The sequence below is a fragment of the Lolium rigidum genome, chromosome 7, assembly GCF_022539505.1.
Source record: "Lolium rigidum isolate FL_2022 chromosome 7, APGP_CSIRO_Lrig_0.1, whole genome shotgun sequence".
NCBI classification, from domain to species: Eukaryota; Viridiplantae; Streptophyta; class Magnoliopsida; order Poales; family Poaceae; genus Lolium; species Lolium rigidum.
Window position 1 is genome coordinate 59459296 of NC_061514.1, and position 13621 is coordinate 59472916.

Below are 13621 nucleotides of genomic sequence, written 5' to 3' on the forward strand. Positions count from 1 at the left end.
TACGAGGATCTGCCTGACGACCTCAAGAAGCAATACAACGAGATCAAGGCTACCCTCGAAGCCGACCTCATCGGCTCATATCGCAGAACCCGTTCGCATGGCGTCAGGCGGAAGGAGTTCTCGCCGGAAGGCGCACTCGATGAAGTGGACCTATCTCGTCCCGTCGGAAGAACGTACCGGGGCCGTACGCCATGAGATTGGTGGCATGGTGGCTCACTCGTTGCGTCTCCATTCCGAGAGCCTCGGTGAATGCTTTGGAGCATGTCGCCGTTCGGATGATCGGGGAGGTCATGAAGAATCGGCACTCTTTGTTAGAGCCGGCTCTCGGAACCTACCAAAGAAAAGTGCCACTCCAGCCCCGCCTGCCGTTGTCGCGCACATCGGCGACACCAGGAGCGCATAATTCACCGGCGCGTGCCGTTGACAGGATTAACGGTACTCACCCCGGGAGGTGCCGACCAGGACATCCGTTCAACATCAACATGATAGAACTGGGGCACCCCCTTGATGAAGATCAAGGCGAGGGCAACTGCTCTCGTGGCAAAGACAAGGGAAAGGCTGCTCCATGTGATCGGCCCCGACACCGCCAAAACATCCTGGTGATGATCAAGGTAGAAGCCGACGCTAGTAATCGGCCCGCTGTATCCGTATCGCCCGCTCTCCCAGTATGCGGCGTCGACCTCACAGGTGACGGGAAGCTAGGGTACGGGTTCACATCAGCTGATGAGCTAGAGGAAGTTGACATCGGTCCGGGGATAAGCCTCGACCTACTTTTATCGGCCAAGAAGTTAGATCCGCAGCTCGGGGCGGATGATAGCCCCGTTGAAGGAATACCCGGATTGCTTTGCATGGGATTACACAGAGATGCCTGGTTTGGACGGGAGCATCATTGAGCATCGCCTCCCCCGAAGAAAGGATTTCGTCCGTTCCAACAACGAGCACGTCGGATGAGGGCCGAGATTCCGGAAGAAGTCAAGAAGGAGATTGAGAAAATGTTGGCCGCCGGATTCATCGGAGCCATGCAGGTATGCTGAATGGATCTCCAGTATAGTTCCGGTGGAGAAGAAGGACGGCCGATGGCGCGTGGCCATCGATTTCCGAGATCTTAACAGAGCTACCCCAAAGGACGAATATCCGATGCCCGTGGCGGAAACGTTGATAAACGCCGCTGCTGGCCACAAGGTGTTGAGCTTCATGGATGGCAACGCCGGTTATAATCAGATTTTCATGGCTCCGGAAGACATACACAAGACCGCATTCGGGGTACCGGGGGCGGTAGGCTTGTTCGAGTACGTGGTCATGACCTTTGGGTTGAAGAATGCCGGCGCAACGTACCAGGCGAGCCATGAATTATATTTTTCATGATCTGATCGGCAAGTTGGTGGAGATCTATATCGACGACGTGGTGGTCAAATCGGTATCCATGGAGGGGCACTTGGACGATCTACGGCGCGTCCTAGACCGGACTCGGAAATTCGGGCTGAGAATGAATCCGAAGAAGTGTGCCTTTGGCGTGACGGCCGGTCAATTCCTAGGTTTTCCGGTTCATGAACGGGGAATTGAGATCGGCCTGAAAAGTCAGGAGGCGGTGCGTACCATGCAGCCACCGACCACGAAAAAAGAGCTTCAACGCCTCATCGGCAAGATCAATTTCGTCCGGCGGTTCATCTCTAATCTGTCAGGACGAATCGAGCCGTTCATGGCGGCTGGTGAAGACCAAGTCCGACGACGAGTTTCACCGGGGGCGGAACGAGCAACAGGCGTTTGATGAAATTAAGCGATATCCGACAACGCCGCCCGTGCTAGTTCCGCCCCGAGCAAGACAGGCCATTCTACATCTACCCGTCGATGAGCCGATACGTCCATCGCTTCGGTGGTGGTGCAACTTTACGATGGCGTTGAAAGAGTCGTTTTCTACCTCGGCAGAAGGATGCTCGGACGCGGAGACAAGATACCCCGAGGTCGAGAAACTTTGCCTCTCGCTTATTCTTCACCCGCACCAAGCTTCATCACATCCTTCCGACGGCAGAGATCATCGTCATCCGTAAATCGGACGTCGTCAAACATATGTTGTCGGCCCCTGTTTTGAAAGGCCGACTCGGTAAATGGATGCTTGCGGCTGTCGAATTTGATCTCCGGTACCGACCGGCGAAGGCGATCAAGGGCCAAGCGTTAGCCGATCTCATCGCTGAACGGATCAGCACCAATATAGCAGCACTATCCATACGTGCATGGGCTATGTTCTTCGATGGATCGGTTTGTGACGATGGTTGCGGCATCGGCATTCTGCTCGTATCGCCTCGGGGGGCGGAATACTCCTTCTCCATCAGATTATCTACCCCTTGCACCAACAACGTAGCAGAATATGAGGCAATACGTAAGGGAATGGAATTGTTATTGGAAGCTGGAGCTGAAGCTGTAGAGCTCTTTGGAGACTCAAAGTTGGTGATTAACCAGCTCACGGAGGAATATAATTGCGAAAGTGAATCGCTGTTCCCATATTGGGTGGAATGCCGTGAGTTGATGACACGAGTTCCGGTACATCAACTTCAATTGGATCCCAAGGTCCCGGAATACCGATGCCAACAATCTCGCACAAATGGCGTCGAGCTACATAGATGTAGCCGACGGAGCGGAAGTTCAGATACAATTCCTGGAACAGAATGATTGGAGAGCCGAGATCTTCGATTATTTGAAAGATTCGGCTCGGGGGGCACCTAAACGGGTGAGATACAGAGCCATGAAATATGTCCTTATAGGAGACGATATGTTCTACAGGACATTGGAAGGGTTGCTACTCAAGTGCCTAGGGCCGACTGAGTCCAATCGGCTCTTACATGAGGTGCATGAAGGCGCCTGTGGAACACATCAGTCGGCTCATAAGATGAAGTGGTTGATTAGGCGATCAGGGTTTTATTGGCCCACTATGCTTGAAGATTGCTTCAATTATTACAAGAGGGTGCCAAGCATGTCGGATGTTTGGAAAAATTCAGATGGTGCCGAAGCATCAGCGATGAACCCCATCATCAAGCCTTGGCCGTTTCGGGGGTGGGGCATGGATATGATCGGCAAAATCCATCCGGCATCAGGTAAAAAACATGAATGGATTTTGGTTATCACAGATTACTTCACCAAATGGGTGGAAGCCGTCCCTATGAAAAAGGTGACATCAGAGGACGTGATCAAGTTTGTGAAGGAACACGTCATTCATAGGTTTGGAATTCCCCAGACCATCACGACCGATGGAGGTTCGGTCTTTACTTCTAAAGAATTCAGGAAGTTCTGTGATGACGTAGGGATTAAACTGATCCGATCATCCCCATACTATGCTCAAGCTAACGGACAGGCCGAGGCATCCAATCAGAGCCTGATCAAGCTGATCAAGAGGAAAATTGACGAGAATCCTCGGGATTGGCACGAGAAGTTATCAGAAGCATTATGGGCCTACCGCATGTCGTGCCATGGAGCTATAAAGACCTCGCTGTACCAGCTTGTCTATGGACAGGAGGCCGTATTGCCTTGGGAAATTACGGGCTGGATCAAGACGCGTCACGTTTCGGAATGATCCGACGAATCGAAGAATATGCAGCTTTGATGAGCGACACTATTGAGGACGCAACAGAACTCAGGCTTTGGTCGTTGGAGAAGATTAAGGAGAACAAAGCCAGGGTGGCTCGTGCTTACAACAAAAAGGTTAGGCCGAAAGAGTTCCAAGTTGGTGATCTTGTGTGGGAAGCTGTGTTGCCATTGGGAACCAGGGATAAGGCATATGGCAAGTGGTCTCCTAATTGGCACGGTCCGTACAAAGTGGTCCAGGCCTTGAAGGGTAATGCATACATGCTGGAGGAATTGAGCGGCGAAAAGTTCCCCGTGGCTGTTAATGGTCAACACCTCAAGAAATATTTCCCAAGCATGTGGGATGATGGACAGTAAGATGTGGGGGACCGATTTCAGAATCGGACAGTAAGATGTGGGGGCCGATTTCAGGATCGGCCAGTAAAAAAAAAAAAAAAAACATATATATATAAAAAATCACAGCCGATGCACGGGCATCGACTTCAGAGAATAGAGCCGATACGCTGATATCGACTTTAGTGAAATAAGTTTATGCAACAGCTTGGCCTCAGACAGCAAGATGAGCCGATATCCTGCCATCGGCTCCCTGTGCGACAACTCCATTCGACAATCGGCAAGGGAGTGAAGTTAGTTAAGGGATTTTCTTCATTGATAAGGGGATTTCTTACAAAGAAAGAGCCGATTGCTCGGGAAGGAAGAACAAAAGAAGGGTCTATTGACCAATCTACTACTGCTAGGCCTATACTAGCAGATCTTAATCTACGGGCCGTTGCTTCCTTCGTCGTCGTCTTCGGAACTCTCATCGGCACTACCGCCGATGGGTTCCTCGTCGCTGCTCCCATAGCCCTCTACGGGAGCTTCATCTTCGTCTTCATCGTCGGCTGCCGTCGTCGTCCCACCACATGCGGAGGCGCTTCGCCGGCGGGTAACCCTCGAGGGAGTCGTCGTCGTCGCCGTCGTCTTCCTCTTCCTCTTCTTCGGAGGTGGGGCAGCCGTCCCGGGGAACCGGTCGTCCTCGCTCTCCGACTCCGGTTCCCGACGGCGAGGAACCGAAGATCTTCGTCCCCGCTGGTCGGGGACCGGTCGTCTTCGGACCGGACGGCAGGAGGCGTGGTCTTCCGGGTCCCATGCTTCGGGGCGCGGATGTCCGGTGGCGTCTCACGGGAGGAAGAGGACCCGTAGGAAAGCTCGGAGGAGGAGTCGTGGAAGACCGACGAGGAAGAGGAAGAAGAGGAAGACATGGCTGTGGGAGTTTTGGGGGTTTTTGGTACCGATGGCCAGGACAGAGCAGGATGGTGAAATGGCGAATCACTCAGAGCGGTTAAATAAAAGGGGGCTACGGTGAAAAATTCAATGCCACAGCAGTTTTCGAGGAGGCGGTACCCAAAGACAACGGTCAAATTGTGCGGAGCAATGGTTCTGCTCTGCCATGACATGACCCGACGAAAAATGCTGCAATGGTTCTGCTCTGCCATGACATGACCCGACGAAAGAAAAACGTAATGATTTTGGAAATATCGTTTCCAAAACCAGGGGGGCATGTGTTATCACCAGAATTTGACCAAGTCAGAGGTGGGCCGCGATCGAAGATGGATGTGAAGAAATATATATAGAAGAAGTATGTGGATCGGCCTTTTATACCAAGTTGGGCTTAATTGCCCGTGTATCTGTAACATATTAGATCGTATCTTAGTTTAGAGATAGAATCTTACTCGTGCACGGTTTGGTGCACGCCCGCATTAGAGAGTCCGCTGGACTATAAATATGTACCTAGGGTTTATGGAATAAACAACAACTCACGTTCAACCCCAAAACAAACCAATCTCGGCGCATCGCCAACTCCTTCGTCTCGAGGGTTTCTATCAGCTAAGCGACATGCTGCCTAGATCGCATCTTGCGATCTAGGCAGCACAAGCCCCACGTTGTTCATGCGTTGCTCGTATCGAAGCGCTTTTGATGGCGAGCAACGTAGTTATCATTAGATGTGTTAGGGTTAGCATTGTTCTTCGTTTAAGCATGCTTACGTAGTGCAACCCTTGCATATCTAGCCGCCCTCACGCCTATCTCGGGTGTGGGGGCGACACCCCGCTTGATCATTATTTAGTAGATCTGATCCGTTACGATTGCTCCTTGTTCTACAAGGATTAGTTTAATATCTCGCAATAGTTAGGCCTTACAAAGGGGGAGGATCCAGTGGCACGTAGGGTGGCGTTCGCAAGTCCTAAACGGGATGTTCCGAGGATCAACTTCATGTTGGTTTTTAGGCCTTGTTTAGGATCGGCTTACGAGCACCGTGCGTGGCCGCGAGGCCCAACCTGGAGTAGGATGATCCGATTATGCGGTGAAAACCCTAAATCGTCGTAGATCTCATTAGCTTCATCTTGATCAAGCAGGACCACCAAGTATTCGTGCACCCCGTACGAATCATGGGTGGATCGGCTCTTTGAGCCGATTCACGAGATAAACCGAGAGCCGATCGAGGCTCGTATTTAATGTTTACATGTATGCCCTGCGCAGAAACTAAGCGAGGCATCCCCATCACCTTCCCGACCGGGTATAGGTCGGTGGCACGCCCTTGCACTTCGCATCGCCGCGTGTGACCAGAAGAGCATTGCGGGCCGTCGCTCGGAGGGGTCTCAGCCAGCCGCAGCTCTAGGCTCTTCCCGGCTCTACGGTGTTGACAAGGCCGCTGCCCGCCGGTGGGTTTTGGCAGTCAACACCCACCCGGCGTTACGAAGACGCAGACGGAGGGCGGGGAGGACGAGGGGGAGGACGAGCTGGAGGACGAGGGGGAGGACGAGCTGGAGGACGAGGGGGAGGACGAGCTGGAGGACGAGGGGGGATGCACGGCTCCTTCTAGCCGACATTCCCTCCGCTTCGGCTCGGTGGCTTCACGGTCTATGGACGAGGAGGAGGACACTAGGGAGGAGGAGGAGGACACTAGGGAGGAGGAGGAGGAGTCTAGGGACGAGGAGGCTTCGACGGAGATGGCTCCGAAGAAGTTGCGGATTCGTGGGGAAGCGCAGGTTCCCGATGAGAGTAAGGAACCTGCTACGGAGGATGAGAAGTGGCTCCTTGTCCCGGGAAAGATAGAGTAAGTAGTAAGGTGATTTCATTTTCGTTATGACACTTAGCATTTTCTAATGTTTGATAATTGTGCAGCAATTTCACATACACGGGGAATGTCCGCGTGCCGGGGAGTCCGATTGGAGCTGCTATTAGGAAGTACCGGCCGGGGATGTACACTCCGGTCCTTGGGGGCGAGTCCAAGCTAGCCTACACTTGGGAAGACTTTGAGATAGCGCCTTACCCCGGCTTTACTTCCGCCGCCGACGCCGTGATCAAGAAGTTTTGGGTACGTAATGCATACTCTTTGGGTTTCGTTCATATGTAGTTGATAACCCCACCGTGATAACTCATGCCTCTCACACTTTCTCGTTATGCTTGATTGCGGCGCAATTATAGGGTGGCGACCGAGCATAAGGAGAGGGCGGACGTGATCCTCCGTAGCATGTGTCGGAAGTTGACACGGCAGCAGTGGTACAACCGGAGGATCACGTGCATCGGCCACTTCTATGCTGAGCAGGGCGTAAGGTACACAAAGCTCGAGATTGTGCGAGGACTCGCCCGGCTATGACGATAGAGCAATTCATGTCGGTAAGTAATTGTCAATGCGATTCTATGTACCGCGGCTAACTTGCAACTATATTGTTTGTTCTTCAAATGAGTTTTGATTTTGCAGGTTGTACCACATTGGGCTGATAATAATAAGAGGGCCGCCTTCATGGAGTTGGTCAAGAATTGGGTCGGCGAAAACCCCGATTTCAAGGCCGTGAGCGACCGGAACAAGGCCAACCGTGGGAACCGGGGAACACACAGGTGCGGGGAGCAGCGAGCACCGATCGCTATCGGGAGCGTTCGGTACATATAAAAATGGAACAAGCTGCATTTTTTTGATTTTCGATGATATGCATAACATTTGTTTTGTGATGCGGGGAAGAAGCTCGGGAGGGAAGTTGGTGAGATGGAAGCGTGGACGCACATGAAGCCGGTGACGCCCGGTCCGAACGAGCCTCGGCCCGCGCCTGAGAGGTACTACGGCAAGGCCAAAGAGAGCAAGGAAAGATACTGCGAGGAGTACGCCAAGCTCCATCCAGAGGTGGAGGACCCGATGACCGAGCCGGTCGACGAGGTGGCGATGATGCTGGCGGGGTACGGCCAGCCGCATGGACGTCCTGCCTGCCTTGCTGGGGGGTTTCAAGCCTCAGAGGAACTTCACGCAGATCAAGGCTACCCTCCCCTCCGGCAGCTACGCTACCTCCTCGCGGACTACATGCCGTTCTCGGGTAGAGGTTGATGTAAGTCATCCACACTTTCATCCTCTGTTTTGACTCTTGTTCTCGAATGGCTATGTTGATGAGACTCATTATTTCCGAAATTGTAGACTCAGCTCGAGGAGGCCTATGCGATAGCTTACGAGGAGTATCTCGAGAAGATTAAGGAGCATGACCTTGTGAAAGATGCCTATGTCCGGTGGACGAGCAACCGGATGGCGGTAAGTTTCAATCTCTATGGTTGCAAAACATCATAAGTCCCCATGTTTGAATCCGAGCTATCTCTCCCGTTTCTTGCGAGTTTCACTCGGTTCATGATGACCGGAGTGCGAGAGGAACCACTCCCGAGCCACCTCATCCGGGGCCGACGCCGGTGTTCCCGTCCAAGGAGGAGTTCTATATCATGTACAAGCGTCAGCGTCAGTTGACCCCGGTAAGTTGCTAACTTGGCTAAGTTGCTAACTTGGTGTGACATGGCTAAGTTGCTAACTCCCTCCAACATGTAGGGATTGGGAGAATCCGGGAACGACACTCCTTGTGGTACGCCGATGCACCCCGGTCGCCATTCTCCCGGTGCTTCGCCGAACCTCGGCATTTTTCCGGTTCCGGTGGCTCTCGTCGTGGTTCTACCTCCCCGAGCACCGTCGAGATACGGCGGCCTCACTTCACCGACTCGGAGCTAGCTCGTCACCGTAGCTAGATCGTCACTCGGGTGGTGCACCACCATAGTTTCTACATTGTACTAGCACATGATGACACGCTCCATCTTTGTAGTGGATCCGGTGTATGTACCATGGTCTTGTATGCTATATTTGTGCTATTTGTGAGATTTGATGCTATATTTGTGAGATTTGGTGCTATACGGTGATATCTTTGTGCTATATGGTGCTATATATGTTACTGCATATTCAATCCTATAATATGTGCATTTTGTGCGATTTTTCTGAGCAAATGAGGCCAAATTGGCAAAAAACAGAAAAAAACTGGGCCGGCTGTGCCGACGGTGTCACCGTCGGCACAGGCCCATAGCTGCGCCAAATGGCAGGGCCTGTGCCGATGGTGACACCGTCGACACAGCCGGCCCAGTTTCGCGCGGTTTTTCCAGTTTGAACAGCCACCGTTTTGCCGCCAGTTCTGGAAAAAAAAAAGGAAAATTGTGCCGACGGTTACACCGTCGGCACAGCTGGGGACGTTGACGGCGCCGGCGTGACGGCTGGTTGGCTGTGCCGACGATGAGGCGGCCGACGGCCACCGTCCAGCCGTCGGCGTACGGCTGTGCCGACGGTGACTTTCTGTGCCGACGGTGCACGCGCAGACCCCGACGCCTGCTGTGCCGACGGGGAGACGCCGACGGTGACCGTCGGCAGAGACTGTGCCGACGGTGAACGTTGTTGTGCCGACGGTGCGGGGCCGTCGGTGTAGCTGTTCGTCCCCGTAGTGACTCCCCATATCCATAATAATTTTTGGAGGTTTAGTTTAATTTGCTCAAATTTAAACTAAACTTCCAACACTTATTATGGATCAGATGGAGTTGAAGATTAGTATCACGTGTGCAAAATTCTCGTGTAAGCTTCACCACTTCAAAGGTTTGATACACTTTTTGGCTGTGTGCATCTATTGATGCAGAGGCCAGGGCTACGCTCCCATATCGAAAAAAAGGTTTGATACACGATGGCTCAAAAGCATAGTTCAAATAACTTCAGAGATCTTCAACGGTAATTTTGAGAAAACTCTTCTTTCAAGAAGTAATCACCAACTATTTCTGCTAGAGGATTGGTACCACCGGCGCGAAACTTCTATTTAAGTTTCACCACTTAAAAGGCTGAGACACAATGACTCAAACACACTTCAAAGAACTTCATGGTTCTCCTACGATAAGCTTAAGAGGTTTAAGAAGACTTTTTTTTAAGCTTCAGCACTTAAAAGTAGATATGCCACGACACGGAAAAACACACACTCCAAAGAAGAAACAACTGACTACTTCTACTACTAGAAGATTAGCATCATGGGCGCGGAATCTTCATTTAAGCTTCATCACTTACAACAATAGATACATAATTGCTCAAATATGAAACAATATTTAACAAATTTTCATCTGTATTACCCCATGAGACAAAACCCTTGAAAAAATGCGCTATGTATACATATGATATTCAAATTTCTAGTATTAGGCTTGGTGAAATGGTAGATCAACCCCTGCATAATAAGTACTTCCATACATCATGATAGGATTGTTGAAATTGAACTTGATACCTAGTTACACCGAAGGGTGATATCTCCTTCTTGTTCTGATACTGGTGAAGCTGATTCAGTAGGAGACCTACCTTCCACCCTGTCAAGTTCGAGCGCGCTTGCTCCCTGTTAGCGTGTTTGTCAGCTAACATAGAGCATGTTGCTCAGTGGTTGCCTACGTCAGGGCGGTGAGACCACTGTCGTGGAAACGACGAGGGCGATGAAAGCGCTATGAGATTTGAGAGTGGTGATCCTCGGCTGCCATGAGACTGTCTGTGTCTCTCCCGCCAGTGGTCACTTCGGCCCCAACGTCCACGTTCTCCCTCCTTCTGATGCCCCCCCCCCCCCATGGAGGAGCAACCTTGGAGATGGCATGTCAGCGCCTTCTCCATCCTAGCTCATCGTCAACCTAGATCCTATGATGGGTTTCCATACCTTCGGCCTAAGGCGTGCTGCCTTACCCTTAATTATGCTTCATGCATGTTGTGGGTGGTGTTGCTGAAGATCTCAACGCTGTCCATCCAAGGGATTGCATGTTGAGGTTTTTTTTTTATCTGCATGTTGAGATTTTCAGTTAGTAATAACCAAGTGGTTCTTCATTCAGAATTTCCACCATAGTAAAAAACTAGAGGATGGGCCACCTCCGGTGCGGCTTCTAGCCGGTTAGTTGTGGCCCAATAGCGTTTGAATCCCGGCCCAACTAAATGTCTAGTAACGCCCGAAACCTTCTTCAATGGAGGCCCAAATCGAAGCTCTAGGTAACCCGTGGGCCGTGGCAAGCGCGGCCGCGACCATAAACCATCGCCGTCTTCCCTTATCCCGCCAGCCACGCTCGCTTATCCGCTACCAAAATCAGACGGAAATTTTCAGTCAGGAACAGGACAGCAGTGTCGCCGCCTCCTCCAACTCCCCAATCCCAAACCCCGGGAGGACAGAAACCGCCCGCGTCGCAACCTCCGGCGAACCACCAATGGCGCTCTCCCTCGCGCGCAGCAGCCCCCACCCCGCCGCGGCGCTCCCGGCGCCCCGCATTTCCCACTTCGCCACGATCCTCCACTCCCCACGCCGCCCCTACCCCGGCCTCCGCCTCCGCCTCCGCCTACCGGCCGCCGCCGTCGCGGCCTCGTCGCCCCCGGAGGCGCAGGCCGCGGAGCCCACGGCCGCGGCGGCGGAGGGGGACGCGGAGCCGGGGAAGACGCGGCGGAAGGTCTTCGTGGGCAACATGCCGTGGACCTTCTCCGCGGCGGAAATCCAGAAGCTCTTCTCGGAGTGCGGCGTCGTCAAGGACGTCGAGGTGAGAGAGACGATGCCAGCCCTATTTCGTCGCGCTCTGACGGATTTTCTGTACTGACGCGCGCGTTTCTGACACGAGTTTCTGTGTTCGTTTGGCCAAGGTTATCAAGCTGAAGGACGGGAGGAAGAGGGGCTTCGCGTTCGTCACGATGTCCACAACCGAAGAGGCGGCCGCCGCGGTGGAGAAGTTCAACGAACACGTGAGTGTCTTTACCGGTTTGCTTAAACATGTTTTGTTTTGTGCCATGCTATGCTATCAGTACCTGCGGCTAAATGCTGGAGTACTAAACAAAACATGCGGCCAAATGTTGTTTGGACATGTCAAGTGAAAGATGGTTCAAAACTTACAGTTTCAGGAATATACATGCGCACTGTCACATTTGATGATTATTCTTATGAGATATGGATGGATTACATAATTTCAGCAGCTCTGTGAATATTACAAGCTTGTCTTCACAAGGAGATACAATTTTCTACAACCTTACTTCATGCTTGAATTTAGCACAACTTGACAATCTGGTGTAACTTAGGTCAATTGAGCTTATCATTAAAATACTGACATCTTGAGGTTCCCCCAAAATAACATACCCGTATTCCCAACAGAAATAGCCATATCTGATATTTGAAAATTTGGCCATAAAGTTCTTATGCTAGTTTTTGCATCACCAATCCTTTGTAGGACCTCATGGGAAGGATCATCAAGGTGGAATTTTCGAAGAGCTTCAGAAAACCTGCCCCACCACCATCTCCAGACACCATTGTGGCAAAGTACAAGCTTTATGTGTCCAATCTTGCATGGAAAGCAAGGTCTAACAATCTGAAGGAGTTCTTCTCACAGTATAACCCAGTTTCTGCTAATGTAGTCTTTGACGATAAAAAGTCAGCTGGGTATGGTTTTGTTTCTTTTGGAACGAAAGAGGAAGCTGAGTCTGCTCTCAGTGAACTTGATGGAAAGGTGATAATCTTAGAAACACTTACCTATCAGTTTTACAGTTCACACCAAGGATTGAGATTGATCATTCATTAACTAACTCTGCAGTAATATTTAACCTGTCATGCTTGATGCAAAGATTTGCCGTTATTTATAGTCTGTACTGGTTTCTTTAGTTCATTTATTTTTTGATGAGGAATTAGCATGCATCCTTCTGCACTTGGACTGTATATTTTTCCCCTTGTTGTTATGAATTTGTTCAAGTTGTATACTCTAGGTTTAAATTTCTCTGGAGTAGCGGCGAAATGCTTTGCCAGATATCTGTTTATGAGATGCATTACAAGGTCGCTTGCTTGAATGACATGAAAAAATTACTGCACAATTAGATGATAAGACAGTCTTCTGGCCTACCTTTTCCGTACTTCGAAAATCAAATGGAAGAGATGTTAGACTACAAGCACATTTACTACTATGGTGTTTAAATTTCTATTTCTTTGTTTGATAGGAACTTATGGGAAGGCCTGTTCTCCTGAGATGGCGGGAGGATAAGGAAGTTGTAAAGGCTGATGGTGAAGTTGAAGGTGTGAAGGTTAGCGATCAGCCAGAGGGTGCTGTGATTGACAACAGTGTTGAGGAGGATGCTGAAGATAAACAGGAATAGTCTAATAGTACTGTACTGGGAGAAAGTTGAAGTAACCTTATTGATAAAGTGCAGTTGCGGAAACTCATTGTACAGGTAGGAGTTTTTTTTCTATGCTACCTGTTGCATGACTAACATATTTATCATTTCTCCTGGTCATATTATTTGGTACAAATTCAGATATGGTTCCTTTTTTTCTTGTAGATACAGAATAGAGGTGGTAATTGTAACCAAGGACTGAAAGACTGCAAATCGCTTTCTGCCTCAATGCTGGTAAGGGAAATGGGAACAAAGCTTATTAGCTCAAATTAAGGTGAAACATTGTCCTTGAGTATCTTGCTTCAATATTTAAAGGGAGTGATGTGTTTATTGTAATGGTCTGTACTTATTTATAGTTCATTGTGACCATGAGCTGTCTCCTGCTGAGATACTTGTAGTTTCCTAATTTTGGACTCAGTTCACCATAATATTTCTTACCTTGCCAATCAGCTTTAGGCAATGAGGTGTTCTCAAATTGCAAGTTAATTTTGTCTCTTAGTTTTTTTTTTTCCGTCTAAAAGGGGAAACCCTCCTGATTTAGATTATTAAATCCAAGAACCAGTTCCCAAGGTCTTG

At 50.4% G+C, this 13621-nt stretch overlaps 1 protein-coding gene across 1 annotated transcript; it reads left to right on the forward strand.

The window, feature by feature from the left end:
* Positions 1–11066: 11066 nt before the first annotated feature.
* On the forward strand, positions 11067–13505 carry LOC124675550 (RNA-binding protein CP29B, chloroplastic-like). The gene is made up of 5 exons (XM_047211631.1): positions 11067–11436; positions 11537–11635; positions 12115–12390; positions 12872–13102; positions 13211–13505. Exons 1-4 carry the CDS (start codon positions 11113–11115, stop codon positions 13025–13027), a joined length of 855 nt encoding a protein of 284 aa, XP_047067587.1. The 5' UTR covers positions 11067–11112; the 3' UTR covers positions 13028–13102; positions 13211–13505.
* Positions 13506–13621: the final 116 nt, after the last annotated feature.